We start from the raw sequence: 27,909 nt of genomic DNA, 5'->3' as shown, positions 1-27,909 counted from the left end.
AATAGAAATATATATTTTTAATTACTTTCACCTTTGAGTACAAAGTAGTAAATTATAGTTACAGCTTTAGAAGAAGCTGAAGAAAAACCTGACTAGAAGAAGATTAATAAATGAGTGAAGGAGTAAAGGTGTCGGAGTTTCTATATTATGAGAACCCTGTACTAAGGTATGTCCAATAGGTATAGCTTCTAGTTTTCACACAATGCTTGCTTGCTCTCTGTGTGATGTCTGGAGAACACTTTTGTGGCTGATTCTTAAAACCATTTTATTCGTATGTTGGCATGGGAAGATCTAAACACACTAACACAATTAACTGCACCAGAATGTCTGCACACATGCAATTCTGTTGAAGTTGAGCTCAAGAATATAGTAGTAGTAACAATATAGTAGTTCCATAACAACCATAATTTTGAATTGCTGTGCAATATCTTGAGAAAGTTCATTATATTGACTTGAAACTTACAACATTTATGATAAAAACTTAAGTTTTGTATCCTTATTGGACAGTGTAGTCTAGCAGTAGCAGTGTCGTTGTATTATTCAACAGATAACACTGATGGATAACATCCATGATGGATGTTATCCACTGATGGATAACAACAGATAACATTCTATGAACAGTGAATCATTCCACTTTCACGTAGCTTTCTTGGATAATGTCAAATCTAATCCCCATTGATGGAGAATCGAGTCCCCATAGTCTACTAACACTAAGAATCAAATTTTAGTTTGAGAATGCCTTGTAGTTCTTTCTCTAGAATAATGTTGACACACTGGAGCAAGGCTGACAACCCAGTGATGGGAGATACCTGTATACTCTCCTGGAGTCAGTGTGGTGTGCACTTCTTCATTTGAGATACAGTGAACATCGGCAGCTGCTCCAACATATATTTTCTAACAACTGATAGCTTGCAGAACGACCACCATAGGTGTTGATGCTGTTGCATGCAGATTGATGAAAATTAAGTCACCCAAGAGGTGGCACGGGCATGAATAGCCCGTGCCACCTCAGAAATATATATATATATATAGTTTATATATAATATATATATAGTTGCAGAAATATATATATATAGTTTATATATAATATATATATAGTTGCAGAAATATATATATATATACCCTCACAACCACCTCACTAACCCCCACCAATTCCAAACTCATCATAACATTCTGAACCCCCCTTCCCTAACCCTAGTTACCTTCTCCAAGATTCCCATCCTACCAAATATTTAAACCCAGAAAGCTACCCACCCAGCAACCTCAGTCCCAAACAATCAACCCTGACTTAAAATAACATTCACCCACATGCTCACTTTGACCCCCACCCAGCATCACCCACACACCCACTCTCACCCATTATACCTGTGTGCCACGCTCATCATATCCCACCCACATTCACATATATATGTTAATAACAGGCAATACATATCCTGCGACAACACAGTTTATTGTGCACCCCATACTCATCCTGTGAGCGGTAGTTTAATGTGCACCCCATACTCATTCTCTGTGTGGTAGTTTATTGTTCGCCCCATACTCATGAGCAGTAGTTTATTGTGCACCCCATACTCATGAGCAATAGTTTATTGTGCATCCCATACTCATCTTGTGAGCGGTAGTTTATTGTGCACTCCATACTCATCCTGTGAGCGGTAGTTTATTGTGCATCCCATACTCATCCTGTGAGCGGTAGTTTATTGTGCACTCCATACTCATCTTGAGCGGTAGTTTATTGTGCACTCCATACTCATCTTGAGCGGTAGTTTAATGTGCACTATCACACAGTTTATAGCCACACTGACTTGACAATTCTCATTTCATAATTACTCGTACCTTTATAATTTTTAGAATGTTCTCACGTCTTCTTCCTCAGTATCCGACAATTGTATATGAACTTGATTTTAATGCTTTAGACTTTTTACGACCACTTAATATTATTGGACAAATCCTTTCTGACTAGCTCTAATTTCTCTCGCTAGCTTAAATGATCGTCCACAAGTTTGCTCGCTGTTCCGGTGTCCCACACAGAGAAGCCGTTGGACTCTGCAGGAAAACAGTTAACAGGAAAGAGATAATATTAATGTGAAATCTCCGTTGATTCAGGTAAAACAAATTTAACAAAACTGGGAGAGGCTGTGAGGAAAATGAGATGCTATATTATAACCTTGTGCTGTAGAGTATATATACACTACCCCCGCACCACAACTACTGTCAGTTTCTTCATCTGTCTGAGTGTCAGACGTAAGTTGTATGGTGAGAGGTGATAGCCCTGGTGAGAATGGTGAGTGGTGATGGTGATGGTAACACCTGCAGCAGTAGTATGCCAAGAATAATGACTACTTGTTTGTTTCATTTCACTCGTGGTGCTCAACCACTTGGGCTGGACGGTAGAGCGACGGTCTTGTTTCATGCAGGTCGGCGTTCAATCCCCGACCGTCCAAGTGGTTGGGCACCATTCCAATTATAGGTGATACTAGTACAGATGGTGTAATTGTTGTAGTACTGCATGATTACTGCTGCCAGCATCAGTAATGATACCCAACTATCAGGCAGGACAGAAACAGGTGGGCACACTTTGTCATCTGATGCCTCTATTCACTTAACAGTTAATATGTGGCCGAGTTAAGAAATTATCGGTGTTTCTACCACCTTGCAAGTTTACATTCACGTCCTCGTTCACATAACTCAATAATATCAGTTACTAATGTAGCATCAATTAAGCTTGCTCCCGGGGTAAACTCCTTTGTGCCTCCATCGCCGCTACACGGTATTAATGTTCACATGATTGTACAGATGCGAGGCTGGGCGCTGATGGTGGTGTGTCTGGCGGTGGCGTCGGCGGCTGTGGAGGTGACGCCCCAGGAGGAGGTGACGCCACAGCAGGAGGTGACGCCGCAGGAGGAGGTGACGCCCCCTGAAGTGACGCCCCAGGAGGTGACGCCGCAGGAGGAGGCGACGCCGCAGGAGCTGTCGAAGCCTGAGGGGGCTGCCATTGACACCGATGCCAGACTCTCCCCAGAAATCAGTGATCGTGAACGCTTCTTCGGAGTGGCGTCGACCAGGACCTACACCAGTGTGGTGATGGTGACGTCTACAGTGTTCTTCTCCTGCCTCTCCGGCACCTCCAAGGCGGTCTGTCAAGGGCGGCGCAAGAAGAAGAGCATGCAAAGGTTCTTGGACTTAACCTCTGCTGACGAAGGGTAGGTGTATAAACATGTTTCCAAAATAATAAATAAAAGGAAGGGGATATAAAGCAATGAGAAGGCGAGTAGATTGAAAAGAAAGTTTGAGCAGAGATGCAAAAAAAATGAGTACAGATACAGAAAGAGAACAACGAAAGATTCTCATAAAAAAGTGTTACATTTAATGTTTCGTTGGGATTTAAGAGTGATCTATTAACAGTGATTACCTAACAGTCACGGGACCCGTCTCTTACCTTACTGGTAAGAGACGCAGTTTTGTTTTAACTTTCCTGAAGTTCAAGTTCTGTGACGTATTTACTCTAGCTCTTGTGAATGGAGAGGCTTCCATAAATTTTTAATTCTTGCAGAGTACGAGTATTTTCTTCGATTTATTTGGCTTTCATCTTCTACCTGTGTCTTCTTGTCCTAATTGCCCTAAATTTAAAGAGGCTGTCCTTGGCCACCATATTTGTCTTCAGTAATTTGTATGTAGCGATCATATTCCCTCTTCTTCTCTCCTCTAAGGTTGAGAGATTCTTGTTTTCGCATCTTGCGCGAATCATGTGCTAGCATTATTAGCACATTACTTTAGGTAAGCTCGTGGAACAGGAGGAGGCAATTATGGGACTTGCTCCCCTCACAAGGATAGATACACGACATTGCTTAACATCGGATATTCAGTATGGAAATGTTTATTGAGACTCTTGTAATTTCACAGGGATGCTGAGCTGGACGGCAGCTTGGGCGAGGTAAAGGACAAACCAGATGTGGAAGACACCGCGCCAAAGTCCCCAGATTCACCCGTGTCTAATGATGCCAAGTTCATCACCATATGGACCTCATCACAAACCACCACCACCGTCACCATGCTCTACACCAACACCAGCACCACCATCCGCCTCTCCTACTTCTGCCAGGCGGGACAGGCCCAACTTCCCATCTTCAGATGCGCTGGCGGAGGTTAATATCAGCGTTGATTACTTCAGCGTTGATGTCATCAGCGTTGGTTACTTCAGCGTTGATGACGTCGTCAGCACGCCCAGGCCTTAGGCGGAGTCGACCTCCATGATAACTGTGACACTTGTTTTACTATTTATATTGTACATGATAATGTGAGTCCAAACAGTATAAACTATTAAGTTGATTTGTTTACTTTTATTGAGCTCAACTGAGTTAATGGCTGCTACTGTCTTATATAGAAGTAGAAGGTCGACTCTCATACCAGGAACGGTTGAGAGCCACAGGACTAATAACACTACAAAACAGACATGACAAGGCTGATCTCATCGAGAGGCTTAAAATGGTGTAGAAATTAGAAGACATTAATCCAGACCACCTTTCCTGATAGGACGGTCCCCTTCCATCAGAGCCCAGAAACCCTACCATCAAGTATCAGAGACCCTTCCATTAGGGACCAGAGATCCCTTCCATCGGAACCCAGGGACCTTACCATCAAGGACCACGGACCCTGCCATCAGGGGGCCAGGGTCCCTTCCATGGAGAACCACGGACTGTTCTATCAGGGACTAAGGTCCCTTCCTTTTCTACATATACAAGATGATCCTTGGAGAGACACTCTTATATTCCTACTTTCTTGGCTTTCTATATTTCAATAAGTTTGTTTAACTCTATTCAGAGAAGAATATGTACAGACCTTTGCTATATTGGCACATTGGCTAGGGAATGAGATGATTTTACTAGATTGTTCAACACGATTTTGGTAAAATAAATCCTGCCTTACAAACCTGCTTACATTTGTTGAAACGGTAACCAGTTATTCAGACAAAGGACTTCGGGTAGATGTAGTTCACCTGGGCTTTGCTGAAGCTTTTGACAAGGTACCACATGAAGGATTGGCTGGGTAATTACATGCACATGGAATATATGGTAACGTGCCAGTATGGATAAAACAATGGTTTAGACAAAGAAAGGAAAGGGTTGTATTAAAGGGAAATGAATCTGACTTGAGAAATGTGGTGAGTGAGGTACCGCTGAGCTCCACGCTAAAGCCAACTATTTTTTTATGTACATAGATTAGAATATTACCAACCACATTATAAAATTTGCAGATGACAGTAAGATCTATGGTAAGTGGGAAGTGAAAATGATAGTGAGGCCTTACAAGGAGCTCTACATGAACTCCTCAAATGTGCGGAAGACTGGCAAATGCTTTTTTAAATTAAAAAATTAAAAAACATAAATCCTTGCATGTGGAGCATAATAACGCAAATCAGAACTATCAAGTCAACAACAACACCTTGCAGTAGATTGATAAAGAAAAGGACCTTAGAGTCAGCATCCCCCACTCATTGAAAGTTGCACAAGTGGGAGTTGCAGTAATAAAATAAACTGACCAAAACTAGGAATAATCAAACGAACCTTAGTCTTCAAGGAAAAAAAGAGGGAAGTCGCCGAATATGACGTCGCCAGTGACATAAACATCGCCGAATATGACGTCGCCAGTGAGTAGGGCGTCGACGACTGAATCTTCACAACACCGTCTCACCACGACTGCTAACCCGCCTAACCGACGCCGCGTCTGTCGTCCCCTGCCACACAACCGGACGCCGACGCCTAGAATGACACATCCTAAGGGCTCACCATAGCCCGTGCTACTTGGAACTTTTTGTTCCATGTAGCTGAATCTAAAACAACAACTACAAGTCTAGCATGAACAAAATAATATCTGCACAACACGGGAAATTGGTAAACATTAGAACAGCATTTAAAAACATAAATAAGGACTCTTACAGTGCAATCCATACTGTCTATGTAATGTCAACATTAGAACACGCAGAACCGGCATGGAATCCGCTCATTGTGAAGCACAAAACGAAGCCTCAGAAAGTACAGAACTTTGCAACAAGAATAATGCCTAAAATATGAGCATTAGGCTACGAGGAAAAGTTAAGGGAACCCAGTCTCAACCCTAGAGGAGAAAAGGAGCAGAGGGGACATGGTTGGTACATATAAGATACTGAACAAGCAGGACAAGAGGACATTAGTTAAAGCTGGAAACACAAATGAGTCGAAGAAACTTGCACCTTAGTTGGACGGTTAACAAGTAAAATGCACTGAAACCAGCCGTAGAAGCCACCTCCATCCATAACAGTGCTGTGGTAAAGCAGAGTGCCAGGCACCGCGATCGCTTTAACCTGGGTTCGTATCCTGGCCGGGGAGGATTGACTGGGCGCCAATCCTTAGCCTCTGTTCACCCAGCAGCGAATGGGTACCTGGTTCTTGTTAAACGATTTGGCGGGTCGTATTCCAGGGGAAAATTAGGATTGAGGACCTGCCTGAAACGCTATGTAGGCTAGTGGCTGTGCAAGAATGTAAGAACTCTTGTATATATAAATAAACAAAAGCATCAGTAAAGTCGGTGTTAGGTCACAACCTTCCCCATCACCACACTTCAGGCTACTACAAGCATAACCAACCCTAGGAAGCAATACATAAGGCAAAACTAGCAGTAAAACTCTCCGCCAGAGGGCACCATCAACTATAAATAGCATCAGTTCGAGAGGAAAACGGATTATTTCCTCACAACCAATTGGTTATCAGTATAAATACAACACTTGCCGCCACTAAACTCGACCGTCCACCACTGAAGTAGCAGCAGTAAGTGTTCCTGTGTGTTCAACGAGTCACAGTAGAAGGCAGGACAGAAAGGAAGGAGGAGAGGATAGTGAGGGAAGTAGGAAGGAAGAGAAGGATAGTGAGGGAAGTGGGAAGGAAGAGAAGGATAGTGAGGGAAGTAGGAATGGTGATTAGGTGACAGCGGGGATGAGCACAAACTGAGTGAAGACAGACAGTATTTCACGAGAATACATAGCAAATCAAACATTGTACTCTACCACGAGATATAACTCGCTACATTGATGATATTATATAGTAACACTATAATACTAAGTGTTGTAATAATAATAATAATAATGACAATAATAATAATAATAATGAGAAAATCATTTGGAGTAATGATATATATCAAGTTAGTGTGCTTTTTTGTTTATGTGAATAATAATAATAATAATAGAGAAACTACAATGACGTAGTGTTTGACTGAAGGTGAAAGAAACAACCAATAAATGTGTAAGTTTATTATCAAACCAAAAATGTTGAAAATTGGGTTAAATAATACACTTACACATGTTTTGGGTATTGTTTCACCTTTAATAATTATAAAAATAAACAATGAATAATAATAATTAATAACGCAGCCAGCAGATTTAGGTGAGACTTAGATAGGCCTTATTGACTTTCTGTTTCCGGCAATGGTAAACAAAACCTTTACATCGCTGCTGAGTTAGTAAGAGTTAAATATACTGCAGTTTACCTCCTGTCATTGTTAATGATCTTGTAGCTGGCGGGAATGATTGGATTACACTTACACACACACTACTCAACCACACGACACAACCAAACAACTTCAGGTTTCTAGTTTCCCCTTTATTCACAATGCCATTTGTGAGTAACTACCTACATAATTAACAAAACACTGTTATCATATATTATACTTCATCATATGTTACCTCTCATTATATGTTATCCTTCATCATGTTATCTTCTATCACATGTTATCTTTCGTCACGTTACCCTTCATAACATGCTGTCCTTCGTCATATGTTATCTACCATATATTATCCTTCATCAAGTTGAAGTTCAAGTATGTTCATTGAGACAAGAAAAAAATACATCACAAAGGGATATAGAGTAGCTTAGGCTATTTCTACCCCTTAAATCCTTCTATCGTTCACCATAACATTTATTTATTTATTTATTTATTTATTTATTTATTTATTTATTTATTTATTTATTTATATATATACAAGAAGGTACATTGGGATTGTGAGGATACATAGCATAGTAATTACATTCTTGTAAAGCCACTAGTACGCGCAGTGTTTCGGGCAGGTCCTTAATCTAAGAAAATTTTAAGTAGGTAAATACTTGCAAAATTTATACAAATGATAACAGTTACATAGCAAGAAAACATACAACATGTAACATAAACTTCGCCTTGGATGACCATCAGATGGGAGGAGCATCGTTGGGCTTGTCGATCTTGGCGCTGTGCCTGATGGCGGTTGCGGCTGCGGAGGAGCCGCAGCAGAAGGAGCGACCGCAGCCTGTGGTAGCCGCCGCTGCCACAAACCACGAACTCCCCGCCGAACTCAACGACCGCGAACGCTTCATCTTCGGCCGGTACTCCACGACGACGTACACAGACGTGGTGATGGTGACGTCCACCGTCTACTTCTCCTGCCTCTCCGGCACGTCTCCGGCTGTCTGCCTGGGGCGACGCAAGAAGAAGAACTTGCGAAGATTTATGGAAATCAACAAAAGAGAAGGCAAAGACGAAGATATACCAGAGTGAGTATTATGTGTGGGACGTATAGAAGAGTCTGTTATGTATGGGACGTATAGAAGAGTCTGTTATGTATGGGACGTATAGAAGAGTCAGTGTTATGTGTGGGACGTATAGAAGAGTCAGTGTTATATATGGGACGTATAGAAGAGTCAGTCTTATGTATGGAACGTATATGTATTATGTATGGAATAATTTCTAAAGGAGGGATTTAAGACAGTAGTATTGAAAAGGTAAATAGATAATAGAAAAAGAGATAATTCGGTCCAGTAATAACGTGCTTAGTATTCCAGCAGTACTAGATAGAAAAATAATAAATATTATTTATGCGACAAAACAAAGCAGATTTAGGAAAAGGATAAATATGTAAATAACATTGCAAAGGTGTTTTTTTGTTTTATAAATTCTTCAATCTATCCTTTCATCCCACAGCGTCCTTCTGGACAGCAGTCAAGGGGACTCCTCAAAGAAGGAGGAAACTGATCCAGCCTCGCAGGATGCCCCGCCATCAGAGCCAGCCACCGACTCTAAGTTCTTTGTCAACGTTTGGACGACGTCGCGCACCACCACCACAGTCACTATGCTCTACACCGACACCAACACCACCATCCGCCTCTCCTACTTCTGCCAGGCGGGACAGGCCCAGCTTCCCACCTTCAGATGCGTTGGCTAGTGTTGGCACGCCACCAGCGAGAATATGGCGAGGCCTGGCGGGACTTAGCAAAGCTTGGCAAGGCCTGGCAGGACTTAGCAAAGCTTGGCAAGGCCTGGCAGGACTTAGCAAAGCTTGGCAAGGCCTGGCAGGACTTAGCAAAGCTTGGCAAGACGTGGCAGGACTTAGCAAAGCTTGGCAAGGTCTGGCAGGACTTAGCAAAGCTTGGCAAGGCTTGGCAGGAATTAGCAAAGGTTGGCAAGGCCTGGCAAGACCTGGCAAGTGTCTCAGTCTGGTGACGATTGACTTATCGCTGACTTGAAATTTTGTAAATATTGTATACGAGGAAATGAGTCCAAACAAATACAGTTTTAAGAGCTATGCATTTTGCGTTTAATTTTTACGGTAGCCTATCATTGGAGCTCTAAACGTTCTGTAATAAAATAAAATGTTTGTTCTCTGTGCATTTTAACACTGCTGAGAGGAATTCAGTCCAAAAGTCCATTCCATCCACCCACCAACCCCCAGCTGTTTATGAATGAAAAACGGTTTACACACGACTCACAACTGATGACGTCCGAACACTTCCGGAACAAGTGCTTCACTGACGACTTTTGTTCGAACCACAACGCTGTAAATGCTTCACCACGTACTACAGATACAAATAATCGCCAACAGTACCTAAATTCCTAACCTAACCTACTCCTAACTATACATCGAATTTTTATGTATAATAATATTAATTTATATGTGAGAACAAACCCATTTTTAACACACAGTATATTAAAATTGATGAATGTGTCTGGGGAGGACGGCCGCTGCTTTAAACAGCCTAATGTGAGGACGGGTTAAAATAATTACCATCAGAACCTAAACACCTAATCAAACCTCGGCCTGAAAATGTACGAAATCATAATATATAATAATATTAATATTAATACTTATTAATATATAGAAAAAAATTAAACACACGAAAGGTTTTAATTGATGAATGTATGCTTGGGGTCGACGTTGTGTACACGAGAACTGACTTTAGTCACCGCGTGTGAGTGGGTCGTGGCACAAGTGTGTCTCACTCTCCTGGGCGGACGGTAACACGTGTGCCAGTGACGATCATCAACAACTTCAGTCCCGTCAGTATAATTAAGATCAAACATGGAGGTATGAAGGATAGAGCAGAGGCACATCACATTCTTCGTACTATAAAAATGGACAAATATAAAATGATACTTGGAGTAATAAAGTACTTGGTAAGACTGGCAGATTATTTATTTTCGTGTAATTCGTATACTGTAGACGTCAGGGCACAGGTTTACACGTAATTCTTATACTATAGACCTCGGGTTTACGCGTAATTCGTATACTGTAGCCGTCGGGACACGGGTTTACACGTAATTGGTATACTGTAGACGTCGTCGTATGGGTTGTCAACGTTTCAGATGACGTGTCATACAACTTAGCAGCAGCAGAGTATTACCTGTTTTTATTTACTCGTCATTCACGAGGTATTTTGTAAACACAAGTGATTGTTTACGGTCAGCTGTCGGGAATGTATAACGTCAAGCATCATTGTCAAGGTCTCTCTTTATTCCACCTGCTTCATTTAATGGGTATACTGTAGACTGTAGAGGAAGACTTCACAAACAGGGTGGGGTGGGGAGAATTGGGACCAAGGAAGCAAAAATATGCTTAATATTATATAAATATTACTTGAAAAACGTGAGGTAAAGTCTTAGAATTCGGGGTAAGTTTTCTTCATTTTAGATAATTGCAAATAGCAATGTTATTTTATTGAAAGTTTACATAAGATTGGCTGATTTTTTTGTATAGTTAATTTCTGGAAAAATTAATTAAAACATATACGTATAGGAATATGGCCACAATGTATTCCTTTGAAAAATTATACGTAATATAATATTTAAAAATAATCATTGCAAATTAATATGATATGAGCTGTATGCATGTATGTGTTTAGCCTATTCTATTCAAATTCAAATAAGTTTATTGAGATACACACAAAGGAATGAGGTAGCTTAAACTATTCTCACCCTTTCTGTTTAGCCTTTGAACAGCACTGACCAGAGGGCGGGGCCCATCGAATTGTTTTGCCCCAGAGCCAAAAAAGTTAGGTCCGGCCCTGATATCAAGTCGTTACCATCATGGAGGAATTCGCAATTACTTTAGAGCTGGAAACACCGGGATATGTACACAGAGAGGAACACTCCATTTCTAGGTGTATATATATTCTGAGATTGACTGTTGCAGCGTTTCTGCAACAGTCAGTATCCTGTAACTCACCACAGACATAAGAAAATCCTCGCTAAACCCATTTCCACAAACAATAACTGGAGGAAGCTTACAGTTGCGTACAGTAAGAATAGTTATTAAAGTAGATCGATGGCTAGTATTTAAAAAACTATAACTGAATTTGCCTGAATTTTCCTGAGGGCCACTAACATTCTAGTGGCCTCGATGAGGACAGGAAACCGGCGGCTTGTCAAAAGTCATCCACCCGTCCCCAACTGTCCTGATGATTTTTTCCTAACTGTATTCTGAAATTCAGAAGTGTTTTGGCATTTAAGGGTTTGGCGGGCAGTAATAGATTTTCTTTTATCACTACTACTATTTCTTGTTGGTTTGACTGCGTGTTCTGTCGATTGTTGCATAATGCGCCTCCAGTACATCTGTTGAAATGTATAATTTCAATGAGGCTTTTCCGAGGAATATGTTCAAAACTGTGGGGCACAAGTTATAATTAAAACTGTGGTTGTTTATACAATTGTACATTTATATGCATATATATTTTGGAGATTGTGTTATTGACCTTAAAGTAGCGGTAACTATTTAAGAAAGTTAACGTCATTTTGGGTTAAGTAAGAACTGCAGGCCAGAGGAGCCTAATGTGTACAATCGTTGCTTTTCGCTCTTCAGTGCTCATGAGAATTGAGTAATTTATTTGCTTAGAGTTCACATAGTAACTGTTTGACAAGTTATTTTAAATCATATGACGAGAAATAATAAGTTTAAGTAATTATGTTTCAAGTGAATTAACAATTAATTCCAGTTTAGGCTTGTGCCAGGCGGTGTTGCCACGGTGCAGTGACTAGGTCGTTCCCAGGACCTAGATTCACGAAGCTCCATGTATTTCTTCGTAAGTAGGTTTGCTACGAAGGTTTTTTTCTTCTTAGTGTAGCTACCTGAATACCGACGTAGCCGCCACGAAGGCGTTAAGAAGGAAAACATTCGTAGCTAAGAAGAAAAACATTCGTAAGTACCTTCGTGAATCTGGCCTCAGGGCAGCTGTGGGGAACTTGCATTCTGTGGCAAGAAGAGGCCACAGGAGACTCCAGGCTGCATTCCTTTCCTCACTAGGAGGGGGATGGAGGGATAAATTTCGCTTCTAGAAATAAATCCCAGTGTCCTATTTGTCTTATTGAGTATAGTTATGTATTTGACTGTTTGGCTTAAGATCACTTCTATTATCCTAGATCCTTCTCGCATTCAAATTTCACAAATTCGACATTGTCCAGCTAATAACTGGGAATCCTAGATGAAGATAAAATAAAAAAGATAAAATAATGAGTATTCTATATTGAACTTTGTTTTTCAAGATGAAAATGAATGACTTTTATGATTATCGATTTCAGCAATTTTCCCACAGTAGACGTTAAACTATAATTGGGTGGAAATTCGACACCGTTCGTAATAATTTCATAATTATATTTATGATATCGTACGCTATTTGTATAAATTCCTGAAGCAATGGGATCGAGTTTATAGACTCAAATAAAACAAGTGGTCTACATAAGCACATACTTTATTTAGGTTTGGATTCTCTTCCTCATGTACAGTATTTACAAAAAAATCAAATTGGGTAGATCATTGGTCACCAGGTTGAAGCATTTTAGACCTCACACGAGTAATGGCGGATGTCATTTGGTGAGACCGTTGTTGGCGAGGCTATCTCAAACGTTGAGATGGTGAGGCTATCTCAAACATTGAGATGGTGAGGCTATCTCAAACATTGAGATGGCGAGGCTATCTCAAACATTGAGATGGCGAGGCTATCTCAAACATTGAGATGGCGAGGCTATCTCAAACATTGAGATGGCGAGGCTATCTCAAACATTGAGATGGCGAGGCTATCTCAAACATTGAGATGACGAGGCTATCTCAAGCATTGAGATGGTGAGGCTATCTCAAACATTGAGATGGCGAGGCTATCTCAAACATTGAGATGGTGAGGCTATCTAAAACATCTCAAACATCTGTGACGTTGATCTAAATCATCCAAAGAATTGTCAGACCACCTCCCCTCACCGGCAGGTCTTGACAAGTCTCCGCATTTTGTTTTTACCTCATCAGGCGCAATTGAAGATGGGAATCTGAATCTGTCCCGCCTGACAGAAGTAGGAGAGGCGGATGGTGGTGCTGGTGTTGGTGTAGAGCATGGTGACGGTGGTGGTGGTGCGAGATATGGTCCACACGTTAATACCCAAAAATTTCGAACTTGGATTATGTGAGGAAGGTTCCGTAAGCTCTTTATTTGCACCGTCTGGATCTTCAGTATAGTCCTGAATACTGCTAAGCAGCGCACTGTTAAAACACGAAGAAAATGTAAAATTAGTTATGAGTGTCAGTAGCATAAGTGTAAAGTACCAGTAACACGAGTGTAAAGTGCCAGTAGCATAAGTGTAAAGTGGCCGGTGGAGAGACGCTTGGATCTAGGGAAGATACCAGAAGCACTTAAATCAGCAGACACAACTCTCCTACACAAGAGAGGGAGCAAAGCACTGGCTAAAAATTATAGACCTTCGCACTAACATCACACACAATTCATAAAAGTTTTTGAAAAAAAAATGGAGTCAGATTTCCAGATTTATGGAGAACAATGACCATACTCCTCAGGTCAACATGGATTTAGAGCGGGAAGATCATGTCTTTCGCCGTTACTCAACCACTGTGACAAAATGTTGACCAAACCACAAAGGAAATTGAAGAGACGACGACGTTTCGGTCCGTCCTGGACCATTATAAAATCGATTGTGACAAAATTGTCACAATTATCGATTATGACAAAATCACTTCTGCATTTGAAGAATGCAGATGTGGTATACACAGACTTTGTAAAGGTATTTGATAAATATGACTAGGAAGTGAATAAACAAATGAACAAATCCACAAGGGCCGTGGCGAGGGTTCGAACCTACGTCCGAGAGCATCCCAGACGCTGCCTTAAGTCTATCAAGTTAAGCCTGTCCCTATTAGGTCCGGGCTTGAGGAGTAGAACAACTCCCAAAACCCTCTTCAGGTACAAACCCAATGATTTATAGAATTTAAGAAGGTAACGACTGGCCCGTAAATAGGAAAAATGTGTTAAACAAACCACACACTAAGAAAGTGAAGGGACGACGACGTTTCGGTCCGTCCTGGGACCATTCTCAAGTCGATTGTGATCATTCTCAAGTCACAATCGACTTGAGAATGGTCCAGGACGGACCGAAACGTCCTCGTCTCTTCACTTTCTAGTGTGTGGTCTGGTCAACACTTCTCATATGTCAACCTCATGGCCCTCAAATACTCACTCGTCTTCGGAATCCAGTGCCAGTTGACGACGGTTGATATTCAAGAAGGATCGCTTCCTGCGTCGCCCCTGGCACACCGCGGGCGACGTCCCAGACAAACAGGAGTAGAACACAGTGGACGTCACCATCACTACGTCAGTGTACGTCGTCGTCGAGTACGTTTTGAAGAAACGTTCGCGGTCACTCTCTTCTGGGGAAAGTTTGACGTCAGCCACGACCTCCTCAGGCTCCTGCTGCTCCTGCTGTTGTGAGCCTTCTGCAGCCGTCGCCGCCAGGCAGATCATTACCAACGTAGCGAACTGCATCTGGAATGTCATGGGAAGAACATGCTGTATATCGGTAAACAAATGATCGTATCTTCTGGTCCTTCTATCCAATTATAGGGAGAGGACAGGCCTCTCATATCCAATGATAGGCAAGAGCAGGGATGACTATCTGATGAACTAGCCTAGCCAGCATCTCTTGAACAATATGAAGGTTCTATCAAGTTGATAACTCAGCCCCTGTCCCTCGCGACAGATGAAGACGCATTAGGCTCGTGGGGTTTGTTCCTAAATAATCGGCGAAAGGAGATCAGTTGCATATCTATTTATCTTAATTAGAAATTATAACTTATTTGTGAAACACACAGGTTCGAGCCCTCGTCACGGCCCTTGTGGATTTGTTTACGCATAGTGTTGTTTGAACTAAGGAATGCTGTTGAAAACTACCAACATTTTGCTTCGATATTTGGTTTGCTGGCAACGCTGAGGCCACTTGAGGCTTCCAATGTACCCGTAAACAATATTTGTCAATATTGCTGGAAATTATCTACTTTAAATTATCTGTTAGATTAAGGACTTGTCTGAAACGCTACGCGGGCCAGTGGCTTTACAAGAATTTTAAATCATCATTGCTATGTTCTCTCTTAACCCCCCAATGTACCTTCTTGTATATAAATAAATAACTTGTACTTCCATGTCATTGCCTAGAAAAAACTGTCGGGAACACAACTAATTGAAGATTTAAATTGAAAAATTTGAATTTTGAATTTTAAATGTGAATATTGAATTTTGAATTTGAATTTTGGATTTGAATTTTGGATTTGAATTTTGGATTTGAATTTGAATTTGAATTTTGAATTGAATTTTGAATTTGAATTTGTTGTGATTTGTGACCTGAGTGCAGGGATCTTCTTAGTTCTGCCCTTCCCGCGCAGCTGTCGAAAAATAAACAAAGATATAGCCGATAACATCGTCCGGAATTGTTAATGAACTGATTTACACGAGACGAGAGAAGCGCTTGATAAGGTCTTACTTGTCCACCCGACGAAGAAACGGTCAATACTGTATCTTGGAAATCGCAAAAAGGATGATGTATCTGTGAGAATATCTTTGGGGGCAGGAGGGCGGGATTGAACCAGTGCGTCTGGGCGGTGACCCAAGATGATTGAGGAGATTAAGCCACCCAAAAGGTGGCACGGGCATGAATAGCCCGTGAGTGGGCATGCAGAAGATGCATTCCCCACGCTCTAGGATCATCAATTTCCTAGTTGCGTTTGTTACCTAGACCCAAGATGCATTGGTTCTAATTTTATAATACTGTACGTTACTCGCTTGTTTCGTCTCGGTAATTGGCGAGGTGGCGTTCTCTCAGCCGCTTGTCCTAGCTCAAGAACTCTATCCACAGCCCCCATGATGAGTATGGGGGTCCACCACGGCCCCCATGACGACCATGGGGTCCAGCACGGCCCCCATGACGACCATGGGGTCCAGCACGGCCCCCATGACGACCATGGGGTCCACCACGGCCCCCATGATGACCATGGGGTCCACCACAGCGCCCCCTCCCTCACCTCACCAGCGTCCACTCCTCCACCCTCGACACTCACCATAAACAGTGTCAATCACTGGTAAATCTTCACTCAGTGTCCCTGGTGGTGTTGGCCTTCGTGTACAGTGTGTACACCACTAAGAGTCGTCACCACACTACACCAGCCACCGTGCACAGTGTACTCCAGTACGAGTCGGCGACATACCACACAAACTTCAGTTTATATACCAAACTGGGACCCAATTTTGGTCCTGAGGTCTTCTACCTTCAAGGGGGCCTATTTTTAGCTCGGAGAAAACTCGAAATATTATTAGATTCTTTTTCCTTGTTATTTTTCCTTGTTCTTGTTTTTATTAGGGGGGGGGGAGGGTTTTGTATTCCATTTTCTCTCCTTTTTTTATTTCTCGTTATTGCTCTCTCACTCTCCTCTCTCTCTCTCTCTCTCTCTCTCTCTCTCTCTCTCTCTCTCTCTCTCTCTCTCTCTCTCTCTCTCTCTCTCTCTCTCTCTCTCTCTCTCTCTCTCTCTCTCTCTCTCTCTCCCCTTCTCATTTTTTACACCTGTGAGTAAAGGCATAGACGACCTCTGATTCTTATTTTATACAGTGTGGCAGATGGAGCTTTCCCTTCCAATAACTCAAGGTAGGACTTATGCTATTGGTTTCTCTGTCTGCACCTGAATTTACCTGGGGGCCACTAACATTCTAGTGGTCTCGACGAGGACAGGCAGCCGGTGGCTTGTTCAAGGTTCCCTCCCTATTTGCTATGAGGATTTTTCCAGATGGATTTTAAAGTTTAACAGATTTTTTGCATTTACAGCTTGGGCGAGTAGGCGGTTCCAACCCTGTGGGTGGAAAAGCATCTCCTGTTCTCAGTCCTACATTGTGGCTTCTTGAGCTCGAAACTGTTGTTCCTTGTTTGTGTTACATCTGATATTTTGAAGAAATTGTCTGGATCTGGATCCTCCAAGGTGAAGGGACGACGACGTTTCGGTCCGTCCTGGACCATTCATAATCGACTTGAGAATGGTCCAGGACGGATCGAAACGTTGTCGTCCCTTCACCTTCTAGTGTGTGGTCTGGTCAAACTACTTCAGCCACGTTATTGTGACTCATCGCCTGCATATGGATCCTCCAAATTGTTCAGTATTTTAAAGGTATGTCCTTCGGAAAAACCCAAATTTTTCAAGTTTTCAATGAGATCCGCCTTATAATGCCTGGTTTGCAGTGTTGTTATATGTATGTGTGTGTGTTTACCGGCAGTGTTGGTGGAAGGGAGTCCAAGACCGTGGTTTGAGGTCTGCTGGTCGTTTGGCTCTCGAGGTCGACGTTAGGCTTGGCGAGATTTCCCGTGTCCTCTTCGTCCTTGCCGCGTCGAAAATTCATCATCAATACTTCCTAACACTTGACACAGAAAGAAATTGGGTGCCGCAGCACGACTGATGTCTTGGTGAACTTGGAGGTTTATATTCTGCTTTTGCTGCGAAGACCTCCGTTGTTGCTGTCTTTTTTGACCTGGAAAAGGCGTACGACACCACCTGGAGATACCATGTTCTGTCCCAACTCCGTTCTTTTCGAATTCGTGGTAAGCTCCCTCTCTTCCTTCAAAGCTTTCTCTCTAGTCGTTCCTTTAGAGTGAGGCTTGGTGTCACTCTCTCTCCCTTCTTTTCGGCAATACGAAGGTGTACTCCAAGGTAGTGTTCTGAGCACTATTCTTTTCCTGGTTGCCGTCAAATGGTCTTCTTTCTTCCCTCCCCTCTGACATCTTCTCAGCGCTTTATGTCGACGATCTTACCCATTGCTGTCGCGGTGATGATTCGCCTCTCCTTCAACGGCGGCTTCAACTTGTGATGGTTGCCGTGTTGTCTTGGGCCACAAATCATGGCTTCAAGTTCTCTATTACTAAAACTTGTGCTATGACCTTTACTCGGAAGCATGTCGTTCTTTTGTCGCTTTGTCTTTGTCGCTTTATGGTCATCTTGTGTACAAAGATTTTGGGGTTAATCTTTGACACTCATTTGTCTTGGTCGCCCCAAATCTCTTGCCTCTTGAGTTGAATGCTCTAAGGCCTTTACTTAAGGTCTTGCCCCATACTTCTTGGGGAGCGGATAGGCGCACGCTCCTCTCTTTACATTCCTCTCACGTCCTGTCTAAACGCGATTATGGTTGCCCTGCTTACTCGTTTGCTTCTCCTTCTACTCTTCGCCGCCTTGATTCTCTGCACCATAATGGGTTGGGCCTTAGCTCTGGTGCCTTTCGTTCGACTCCTACCCTAAGCCTGTATGTTGAAACTGGCCCTGTTTCTACAGGTTTCTACTGTCTTCGCTACTTTGCACGGTCCTTACAACTCTCTCACTCTCGCTTATGTTGTGTTTTGACCCTTACTCCTGTGTTCCCTATTCCCCTTCACCACCTTCCCCTCTCTCTCTCTCTCTCTCTCTCTCTCTCTCTCTCTCTCTCTCTCTCTCTCTCTCTCTCTCTCTCTCTCTCTCTCTCTCTCTCTCTCTCTCTCTCCCCCCTCTCTCTCTCTCTCTCTCTCTCTCTCTCTCTCTCTCTCTCTCTCTCTCTCTCTCTCTCTCTCTCTCTCTCTCTCTCCCCCCTCTCTCTCTCTCTCTCTCTCTCTCTCTCTCTCTCTCTCTCTCTCTCTCTCTCTCTCTCTCTCTCTCTCTCTCTCTCTCTCTCTCTCTCTCTCTCTCTCTCTCTCCCCCTCTCTCTCTCTCTCTCTCTCTCTCTCTCTCTCTCTCTCTCTCTCTCTCTCTCTCTCTCTCTCTCTCTCTCTCTCTCTCTCTCTCTCTCTCTCTCCCCCCCCCTCTCTCTCTCTCTCTCTCCTCTCTCTCTCTCTCTCTCTCTCTCTCTCTCTCTCTCTCTCTCTCTCTCTCTCTCTCTCTCTCTCTCTCTCTCTCTCTCTCTCTCTCTGTACGGTTGTCTCGCTTACAATATTCTCTTTTGGTTCGTGTTACCAATATTTCTCCTCGTGTCCTTCCGTCCATGCACCACTCTAGACAATGCGACAGAAAAGGTTCTTAGGAATTTAAGAAAACTGTCAAGAGTGGGTGATCTCTTGACAGTTTTCTGTCAAGAATGGTGCATAGCAGTGCTCTGTCCTGAACATTGGTTAATCGCCAAATCCCAGGACATGAGTACCTCATGTCTGGTGGCTGTGGATCAGTGAGTGCATTGACAGTTCAGATATCATGTCTGTGGTGACATACGATGTCTGGTTATACTAGAGGAGGGCAGTTTATACACCAGGGGACTAGATTCACGAAGTAGTTACGAAAGCACTTACGAACCTGTACATCTTTTCACAATCATTGGCCTCTTGTTTTACAATTATTAAGCAGTTAATGAGCTCCGAAGCACCAGGAGGCTGTTTATAACAATAACAACAGTTGATTGGCAAGTTTCGAACTTGTAAACTGTTTAATAAATGTAACCGAAGCCGTCAAAGATTGAGGAAAGATGTACACGTTCGTAAGTAATTACGTAACTGCTTCCTGAATCTGACCCCAGGTCTGTATGATGATGTGAGGGTTTCGCCGCCACAATTGGTGATGTAGAGCACTAGCAGGCAGCCACAAGGGTCAAGGCCCTGACCTGCATACAATTATGCCTGAGCATCATATTGAGCTCCGAATAGTTCCTTGCATACGACATGATTGATTGATGAAGATTAAGCCACCCAAAAGGTGACACGGGCATGAATAGCCCGCAAGTGGTGGCTCTTTTGAGCCATTACCAGTATCAAGAGCTGATACTGGAGATCTGTGGAGGTGCGACTGCACCCTGAGTGACGGGAGATGTCTCCCGTGTCCATACGACAGTCAAGAACAGTTATATATAACATATACAGTCAAGAACAATGAACAGTTAGGTAGCAGTTATTTTTCGAGGTGTTGATATTAAGTATTATTATTATTAACATTTTTATTGACAAAATTAATTATAATTTTGCATAATCTGAGGATTTAAATTAAGTCTTATTAAAGTGAAGATATGGTGGTATTCACTGTCACGCAGGACAGAGGGTCATACACAAGACAATAGGTCTAAACTAGGCTGAAGCACATATATATATATATCATGGTTACAATCAATGTTTTAATGTATAAATGTAAAGTTAGGTTGCATTACGACACTTTAGTATCACCGGCAATAGATACAGTGGATAGATTTGCCCAAGACACCCCTTAAAGTAGAAATAATTATCCCATCCCCCATGTGTATAATGTTTTCGTTAGGTTTAATAAATTGGATTTTAATTCATATGGTGTTTCAGGAAATTGTTTCTCCCTCGTATTTGTAAACTTCGCCATGTGGGCCCCAGACAGCTTCCAAAATACGGACTCTGTCAATAAATCTGATGAACCGAAATCCCCGGAGCCAGATTCACGAAAGCAGTTACGCAAGCACTTACGAACCTGTACATCTTTTCTCAATCTTTGGCGGCTTTGTTTCCAATTATTAAACAGTTAATGAGCTCCGGAGCCCCAGGAGGCTGTTTATAGCAATAACAACAGTTGAATGGGAAGTTTTCATGCTTGTAAACTGTTTAATAAATGTAACCAAAGCCGACAAAGATTGAGGAAAGATGTACACGTTGGTAAGTATTTGCGTAAGTGCTTTCGTGAATCTGGCCCCTGATCTCCCACCATCGAGTCGGGATCAGACACGACCAATATCTGGCAAGATGATGACCCGATCACACACTAGAATGTGAAGGGACGACGACGTTTCGGTCCGTCCTGGACCATTCTCATGTCGATTGTCGATGGTCCAGGACGGACCAAAACGTCGTCGTCCCTTCACCTTCTAGTGTGTGGTCTGGTCAACATACTTTAGCCACGTTATTGTGACTCATCGCCTGCATCAGGCAAGATCTCCTCAAGATTTTGTCCTGTTGCTCTAAGCTGTTGTTGTTGTTTAAGATTCAGCTACTGGGAACTTGAAGTTCCAAGTAGCACGGGCTATGGTGAGCCCGTGATGGACTTACTTGGCACAGGAGCGAGGCTGAAACTTGTCTTGCTCTAAGCATTTTACCTTGTTCATTGCTATTGTGAGCAGCTGGCATTCCTGGCCAGTTCAGCTGGGCAGGAATTTAAGAATTTACATACATGAACGCTATGAATACCAAAACAGTTTTGACATATAAGTACTGTGAGCATCCCAGCGTCCGGGATTCTCTGGGACGTAGGTTCGAACCCTCGTCACGGGCCTTGTGGATTTGTTCAAGTACTGTGAATTCATTAACAGTAAGGATAGATAATACAATGATCACACGAACTGTGATCTTAGATAGACATAATGACTTGCAAAGCAACATGATTGTATTATAAAATATCAAATTTTGTTTTTCGAAAATTTCGGGAGAATAAAAGGACTATTTTGCGGTGTTACAATTTACTATGATACGGTCTCAGCGTCTCTCAGGTGTGTACAGGTGTAGAACAATCATAACAATAACACAAGGTAACAATATCAAGGATCATCGGGATTATAATGAGGGAGGACAGAGATGGAGAGGAATGGGGGAAGGAAACATACTGGCACGAGAGCAGAAATAGGGAGTATGGGGCAGAAATGGAGAGGGAAACATAGTAGGAGGGAGGAAATTGGAAGTACGGGCAGAAATGAAGAAAACACATTAGTAGGAGGGAATAAATGGGGAGAAATAGGGAAGACAAGAGAGTTAAGGGACAGTTGTTGACCAGACCACACACTAGAAGGTGAAGGGACGACGACAATCGACTTGAGAATGGTCCAGGACGGAGCGAAACGTCGTCGTCCCTTCACCTTCTAGTGTGTGGTCTGGTCCACATACTTCAGCCACGTTATTGTGACTCCTCGCCTGCATAAGGAACAGTTGTAAGACAGGGGGAGCGGGGGAGGCAGATCTCAGTGCTATCAAGCACCAGGACATCTTTGGACCGGCAGGACCAGACCCGCCGCTATACAGTAGTAGGAGATCCTGATGGTGGTGCTGGTGTTGGTGAAGAAGACGGTGACGGAGGTGGTGGTGGCGGTGGTCGTCCATATGCTGATGCCAAACAGCTTCTCGTTGGGTTCCTGGTCTGAAGCCTCCAGAGCAGCGACGCCGCCGTCTCCGCTCGTGTCCAACAACGACGGTCTGTGTGCCGGACGTAAATATATATATTAAGTCTCGTAAATCATGTTTGACAATTGATTGATGAAGATTAAGCCACCCAAGAGGTGGCACGGGCATGAATAGCCCGTAAAAAAAGACACGTTTGGTTTGTTTTTCTCGTGATATATTCTCAATTGATGACCAGACCACACACTAGAAGGGGAAGAGACGACGACGTTTCGGTCCGTCCTGGACCATTCTCAAGTCGATTGTCGTCGTCCCTTCACCTTCTAGTGTATGGTCTGGTCAACATACTTTAGCCACGTTATTGTGACTCATCGCCTGCATATTCTCAATATTCATCTCAATCACCTCCCACTTACTCATCAAATTCCTGGATTAGGGTCTTTATATTCGTATCGTGTAAGGATCGTCGGCGCCGTCCAGCGCACTTAACGGCGCTGGTGCCTGAGAGACAGCTTAAGAAGACGGTGGAGGTGAAGGCAGAGACGACGGTGCGAGTCTGTGTATAGTATGACCCGAAGAATCGTTCCTTGTCCTCAGTGATGGCGCTGGCGTCCTCCTTCAACCCTCCCTCCTTGAGGGCTTCGTCCAGCGCCCCTGCCTCGCCGGCCACCAGCTCCGTGGCCGCCACTGCCAACACCACAAGCGCCGACCAAACCCGCATCTGTTGTGAAAGATTAATGCATTGTTTACTCAGTGTCCGTCCTGGCCAGGCCGGGTTAGGCGTGGTGGAGATCAAGATGGCGGCTGTACCGAGGGACGGTGTTGTCAGAGTCGCGGAACAAATGCTTCTGGATGTCAGAAGCTTCACGAAAAGAATGATACTGTATCAGGACTCTGTAGCGACGCTCACACCCGCCAGCCCGTGAGTGACTCTTTAACGTATAGAGTCACACAAGCAAACAAACTCTTGGGTACAAGAGAGGCTCTTTGCTCTCTCACGACGCTGACACCACAGTGTATTTCGCGGATTTAATGAGCAGTGTTTATCGCCTTCTGACAAGCGCATATACGCTATCAAATTGATTTATTTTCTTTAATGCGTCGTTCCATGCACTTTTCACTCGAGCAAAACATTTAACTCCACTGGAATGAGATCATTTGTCGCTGTAAACCAGGGGCCAGATTCACGAAGCAGTTACGCAAGTACTTACGAACGTGTACATCTTTCCTCAATCTTTGACGGCTTTGGTTACATTTATTAAACAGTTTACAACCATGAAAAATTCCCAATCAACTGTTGTTATTGCTATAAACAGCCTCCTGGTGCTTCGGAGCTCATTAACTGTTTAATAAATGTAAACAAAGCCGCCAAAGATTGAGAAAAGATGGTTCGTAAAAAAAGTTCGTAAGTGCTTGCGTAAGTGCTTCTTAAATCTATCCACAGAAGGTTGGCAACCCGTGGTCTTAAGGCCGCATGTGTGGGGGGGGGGGGAATATTTGTCCAACTTTTAATCTAATTAATTTATTAACTATGACCCTGACTTTGTTCCTCTGACAGAGGTCATGTTGTACGGGTATGTTTATATTACACACAGAGATCACACTAACGTGATGCATCAAATGAACAAATCCACAAGGGCCCTGACGAGGATTCGAACCTGCGTCCGGGAGCATCCCAGACGCTGCCTTAATCGACTGAGCTACGATTCGGTTTCAACTTTTTTTAACCCTGTCGTAGCCCAGTAGATTAAGGCAGTGTCTGGGATGCTCCCGGACGCAGGTTCGAATCCTCCTCACGGCCCTTGTGGATTTGTTCATATGTTTATATGTTTGTTGGCCAGACTACACACTAGAAAGTGAAGGGACGACGATGTTTCGGTCCGTCCTGGATCATTCTCAAGTCGATTGTGAATGACAATCGACTTGAGAATGGTCCAGGACGGACCGAAACGTCGTCGTCCCTTCACCTTCTAGTGTGTGGTCTGGTCAACATACTTTAGCCACGTTATTGTGACTCGTCGCCTGCATGTTGAGCGAAGCTGCAAGCGAAGTGCGTCTTGTGCAATATTCCATAATCCATGGATTATTTCTTTGCATGAGTCAGTGCTGAAGATCACTGGATATTATCCTAAGTGTCTTAAGACAGACATCATAGACTGACGAACCAGCTGTGGTCAACGATACATATTCGTAGACCTGAGGTTCCGAGTTCAATCCCCGGTGGAGGCCGAAACAAATGGGCAGAGTTTCTTTCACCATGATACTTCTGTTCACCTAGCAGTAAATAGGTACCTGGGAGTTAGACAGCTTCTCCGGGCTGCTTCCTGGGGGTGTGTAACAAAAAGGAGGCCTGGTCGAGGACCGGGCCGCGGGGACGCTAAGCCCGGAAATCATCTCAAGATAATCTCAAAAAGCTATTGCAAGTTCCTTCCTCATGTCACGAAGTGTTGCATGATTTACATTGCAAACATTGACCTGCAGTGGTAAAATACATCACAGTAGTTGCACCAGCTACGAACAAATGCACCGTACTGAGGCAGCGTCTTGGATCATCTTGGGCGTAAGTTCGAACCCTCAATACGGCCCTTGTGGATTTGTTAATTTAAAATGCACCATATTTGTATTAGTATGCGAACAAGTCAAACGTTAGTACAAGTAAGAAATACATACATAAAATACACAAGAATATCAAACATTGAGTAAAACGTAACTTAGATATGATTGGCGAAGCATTCAACAGAGATTATGCCATTCTTACTACCACAATGAGGTACTAGTCGTGTACCTGTGTGCGTGTGGGGGGGGGGAGGGTACTCATCTAGTTGTGTTTGCGGGGGTTGAGCTCTGGCTCTTTGGTCCCGCCTCTCAACCGTCAATCAACAGGTGTACAGGTTCTTGAGCCTACTGGGCTCTATCATATCTACACTTGAAACTGTGTATGGAGTCAGCCTCCACCACATCACTGCCTAATGCATTCCAGCTGTTAACTACTCTGACCCTAAACAAAACGATTATAATGTGTCTATGACTCATTTGGGCACTCAATTTCCACCAGTGTCCCCCTAGTGCGTGTGCCCCTTGTGTATATTTACTAGTTGTGCTTGCTGGGGTTGAGCTCTGCTCTTTCGGACCGCCTCTAAACTGTCAATCAACTGTTAGTAACTACTAACCCCCCCCCCCACACACACACACCCAGGAAACAGCCCGTGACAGCTGTCTAACTCCCAGGTGCCTATTTACTGCTAGGTAACAGGGGGCATCATGATGAAAGAAACTCTGCCCCATCTGTTTCCGCCGGCGCCGGGAATCGAACCCCGTACCACACGACTACGTATCCAGCGTGCTGTTCACTCAGCCACCAGCGCCCTTATGCGTGTGTGTGTGTGTGTGTGTACACCGTACCTTGCTACTGAAGACTGGACACTGATCCTCAACGTGTGTTGAACCTGCGTTATATACACCGCCGCTGTGGCCCAAGTCTGCTGAGCTTAACCCAAATTTCAGAATCCCGGAGAGGAAATCTTTGTCGCGCCCAACACGGACTCGAGGCGGGAAACCTTATACCAATAGATGATACTAGGGGAATTTTTATCTTCTGAATTGATATAAATATTAATGGTAAATAGCATAGTAGCGCTAAGCTGATATGTATTTTAAAGCAAAGGGAGATATTAAGGGTGTGAGCGAGTGACGTAGCAGCGCCGTCATTGGCTGACGGGACAACCTGAAACTTGATTTTGGGTATTCTTTCCTCCTGCTCCTCCTCTCCACCTGGCAGTCTCGGCGCAGGGAGCGGGGGCTGCAGGAGTCTCCTGAAGACCTGATTTAGGTCCTGGTGCCCCTGAACCTGAATCCTAATTTTCACGTCCTAGAGACCTTTGTGGACCTTAGTCCATATGACGGACACTGGTCTCTATATCTTGTTACAACAGTCTAATTGAACACAACGACTCACGTTTTCGGATTCTAATGGTCTCTACTGTACTGTAGACCTACAGTTTCAGGTCCTGGTAGTTTGTGTGAAGAGGTTTGGTCTGTAATAGTTCCTGTAACATAAGTTACAGTTCAAATTATTTTCTTTGCTTGTAGACACGTAGTTGAAGGTCCCCTGTGATGCCCAGGTAGATGAAGACCTGAAGTTATTAGCTCGAGGGGGTTTCTGAACCTACGGACTTGCAATACCATAACCTGGTGGTCTCCTTATACTTGAAGACCTGTGGTCTGATACCTGAGGCTTTGTGTTTACAGACCATGAAGTCTCCTGATACCTGAGGCTTTGTGCTTACTTATCCTAAATTTCCTTATACCGGAGGTCTCCATATGCCGAGAGACTTCAGGAAACTTGAAAACATACAGACGTTTGCACAGGCTCGTCCCAGAATCACGAGGAATGGGGTATGAAGAATGACTGAAAGAACCAGACCTGCCGTCGCCAGAAAAGAGAACGACACATCGTATAAAACGAAATCAGATACTTTATTCTTAATGGTTGTTGAACATTTATAATTGGGAAAGATTGCATAAAATATACAGTATATTACGTGTCATAATACTAACGGGGGGATTGACAAAGTGAAAAAATTACAGCTGAAGCCTAATTCCTGTTATTGTTAAATTCTTAGAAATAGCGATAACTTCTACCCTGACCAATCAGAAAGTATAATTTAGCTCTGGGGTAGTCTAGAAGTAATTTATCAGAGTGTGAGAAATATATATATATATATATATATATATATATATATATATATATATATATATATATATATATATATATAATTGTGATGGTATGTACCACCTCTGGTGCAAATGTGGGGACCCATAGCCTCGGAGAAGAAAATAAGGAGTATTCAGAGAAGACCTTGTGGATTCTCACTGAACACTTTAATATTTTCTTCTATCACCCCCATTCTTTCGTATATACACATATATTTGCTTTATTTAAACTGTGTTACAAAAAAGGAGTTATATATAGGGTACAAAGATGATTATCATAAGTTGTAGAGTTCCTCCAGCTCCTCAGATGGCGGGCAGGATCCCTGAATGTAGTGTGCATTTCCTCTGTATATATATTTTCCTAAATTTTCTTCCAATGAAATGATAAAGCTTTCCATAACATATTGTGTAATTTTATTTAATTTAACACTAACGTAGAAATATGACCCAACCTAAGCTATCTTAACCTAACTTAACTTAACCTAAACTAACACAACTAAGTCAGTAATTCATGTTCTTAATATAATAATAATATTATTTCAAATAAAC

The 27,909-nt window shown here is 43.0% G+C and overlaps 3 protein-coding genes across 4 annotated transcripts in view; 2 read left to right on the top strand and 1 right to left on the bottom strand.

Moving 5' to 3' along the window:
- Positions 1–2,146: 2,146 nt before the first annotated feature.
- On the top strand, positions 2,147–4,329 carry LOC123767711 (uncharacterized). 2 transcript variants are annotated; one of them, XM_045757652.2, is made up of 3 exons: positions 2,147–2,244; positions 2,797–3,203; positions 3,904–4,329. In XM_045757652.2, exons 2-3 carry the CDS (start codon positions 2,797–2,799, stop codon positions 4,148–4,150), a joined length of 654 nt encoding a protein of 217 aa, XP_045613608.2. In that variant the 5' UTR covers positions 2,147–2,244; the 3' UTR covers positions 4,151–4,329. The 2 variants fall into 2 exon arrangements, with proteins under 2 accessions (XP_045613608.2, XP_045613598.2); XM_045757642.2 differs by having other exon boundaries at positions 2,190–2,284.
- Positions 4,330–4,461: 132 nt separating this feature from the next.
- Positions 4,462–9,587, top strand: LOC123767261 (uncharacterized). The gene is made up of 2 exons (XM_045756836.2): positions 4,462–8,555; positions 8,983–9,587. Exons 1-2 carry the CDS (start codon positions 8,218–8,220, stop codon positions 9,221–9,223), a joined length of 579 nt encoding a protein of 192 aa, XP_045612792.1. The 5' UTR covers positions 4,462–8,217; the 3' UTR covers positions 9,224–9,587.
- A 3,414-nt stretch (positions 9,588–13,001) lies between these two features.
- LOC123769232 (uncharacterized) overlaps positions 13,002–27,909 on the bottom strand; it is a 24,121-nt gene continuing 9,213 nt past the window's right edge. The window contains exons 2-6 of the mRNA XM_069316962.1: positions 23,064–23,368; positions 22,506–22,722; positions 21,589–21,681; positions 14,788–15,092; positions 13,002–13,798 (exon numbers count right to left, since the gene is read on the bottom strand). Of these exons, the coding sequence (XP_069173063.1) occupies positions 13,564–13,798; positions 14,788–15,092; positions 21,589–21,681; positions 22,506–22,722; positions 23,064–23,368 (1,155 nt within the window). The 3' untranslated portion in view covers positions 13,002–13,563. The remainder of the gene's footprint in view (positions 13,799–14,787; positions 15,093–21,588; positions 21,682–22,505; positions 22,723–23,063; positions 23,369–27,909) is intronic.

This window comes from Procambarus clarkii, chromosome 86 (assembly GCF_040958095.1).
Source record: "Procambarus clarkii isolate CNS0578487 chromosome 86, FALCON_Pclarkii_2.0, whole genome shotgun sequence".
In the NCBI taxonomy this organism is placed as follows: Eukaryota; Metazoa; Arthropoda; class Malacostraca; order Decapoda; family Cambaridae; genus Procambarus; species Procambarus clarkii.
Note: the sequence above shows the minus strand (reverse complement) of the source record. Positions and strands in the feature narration are given on the sequence as shown.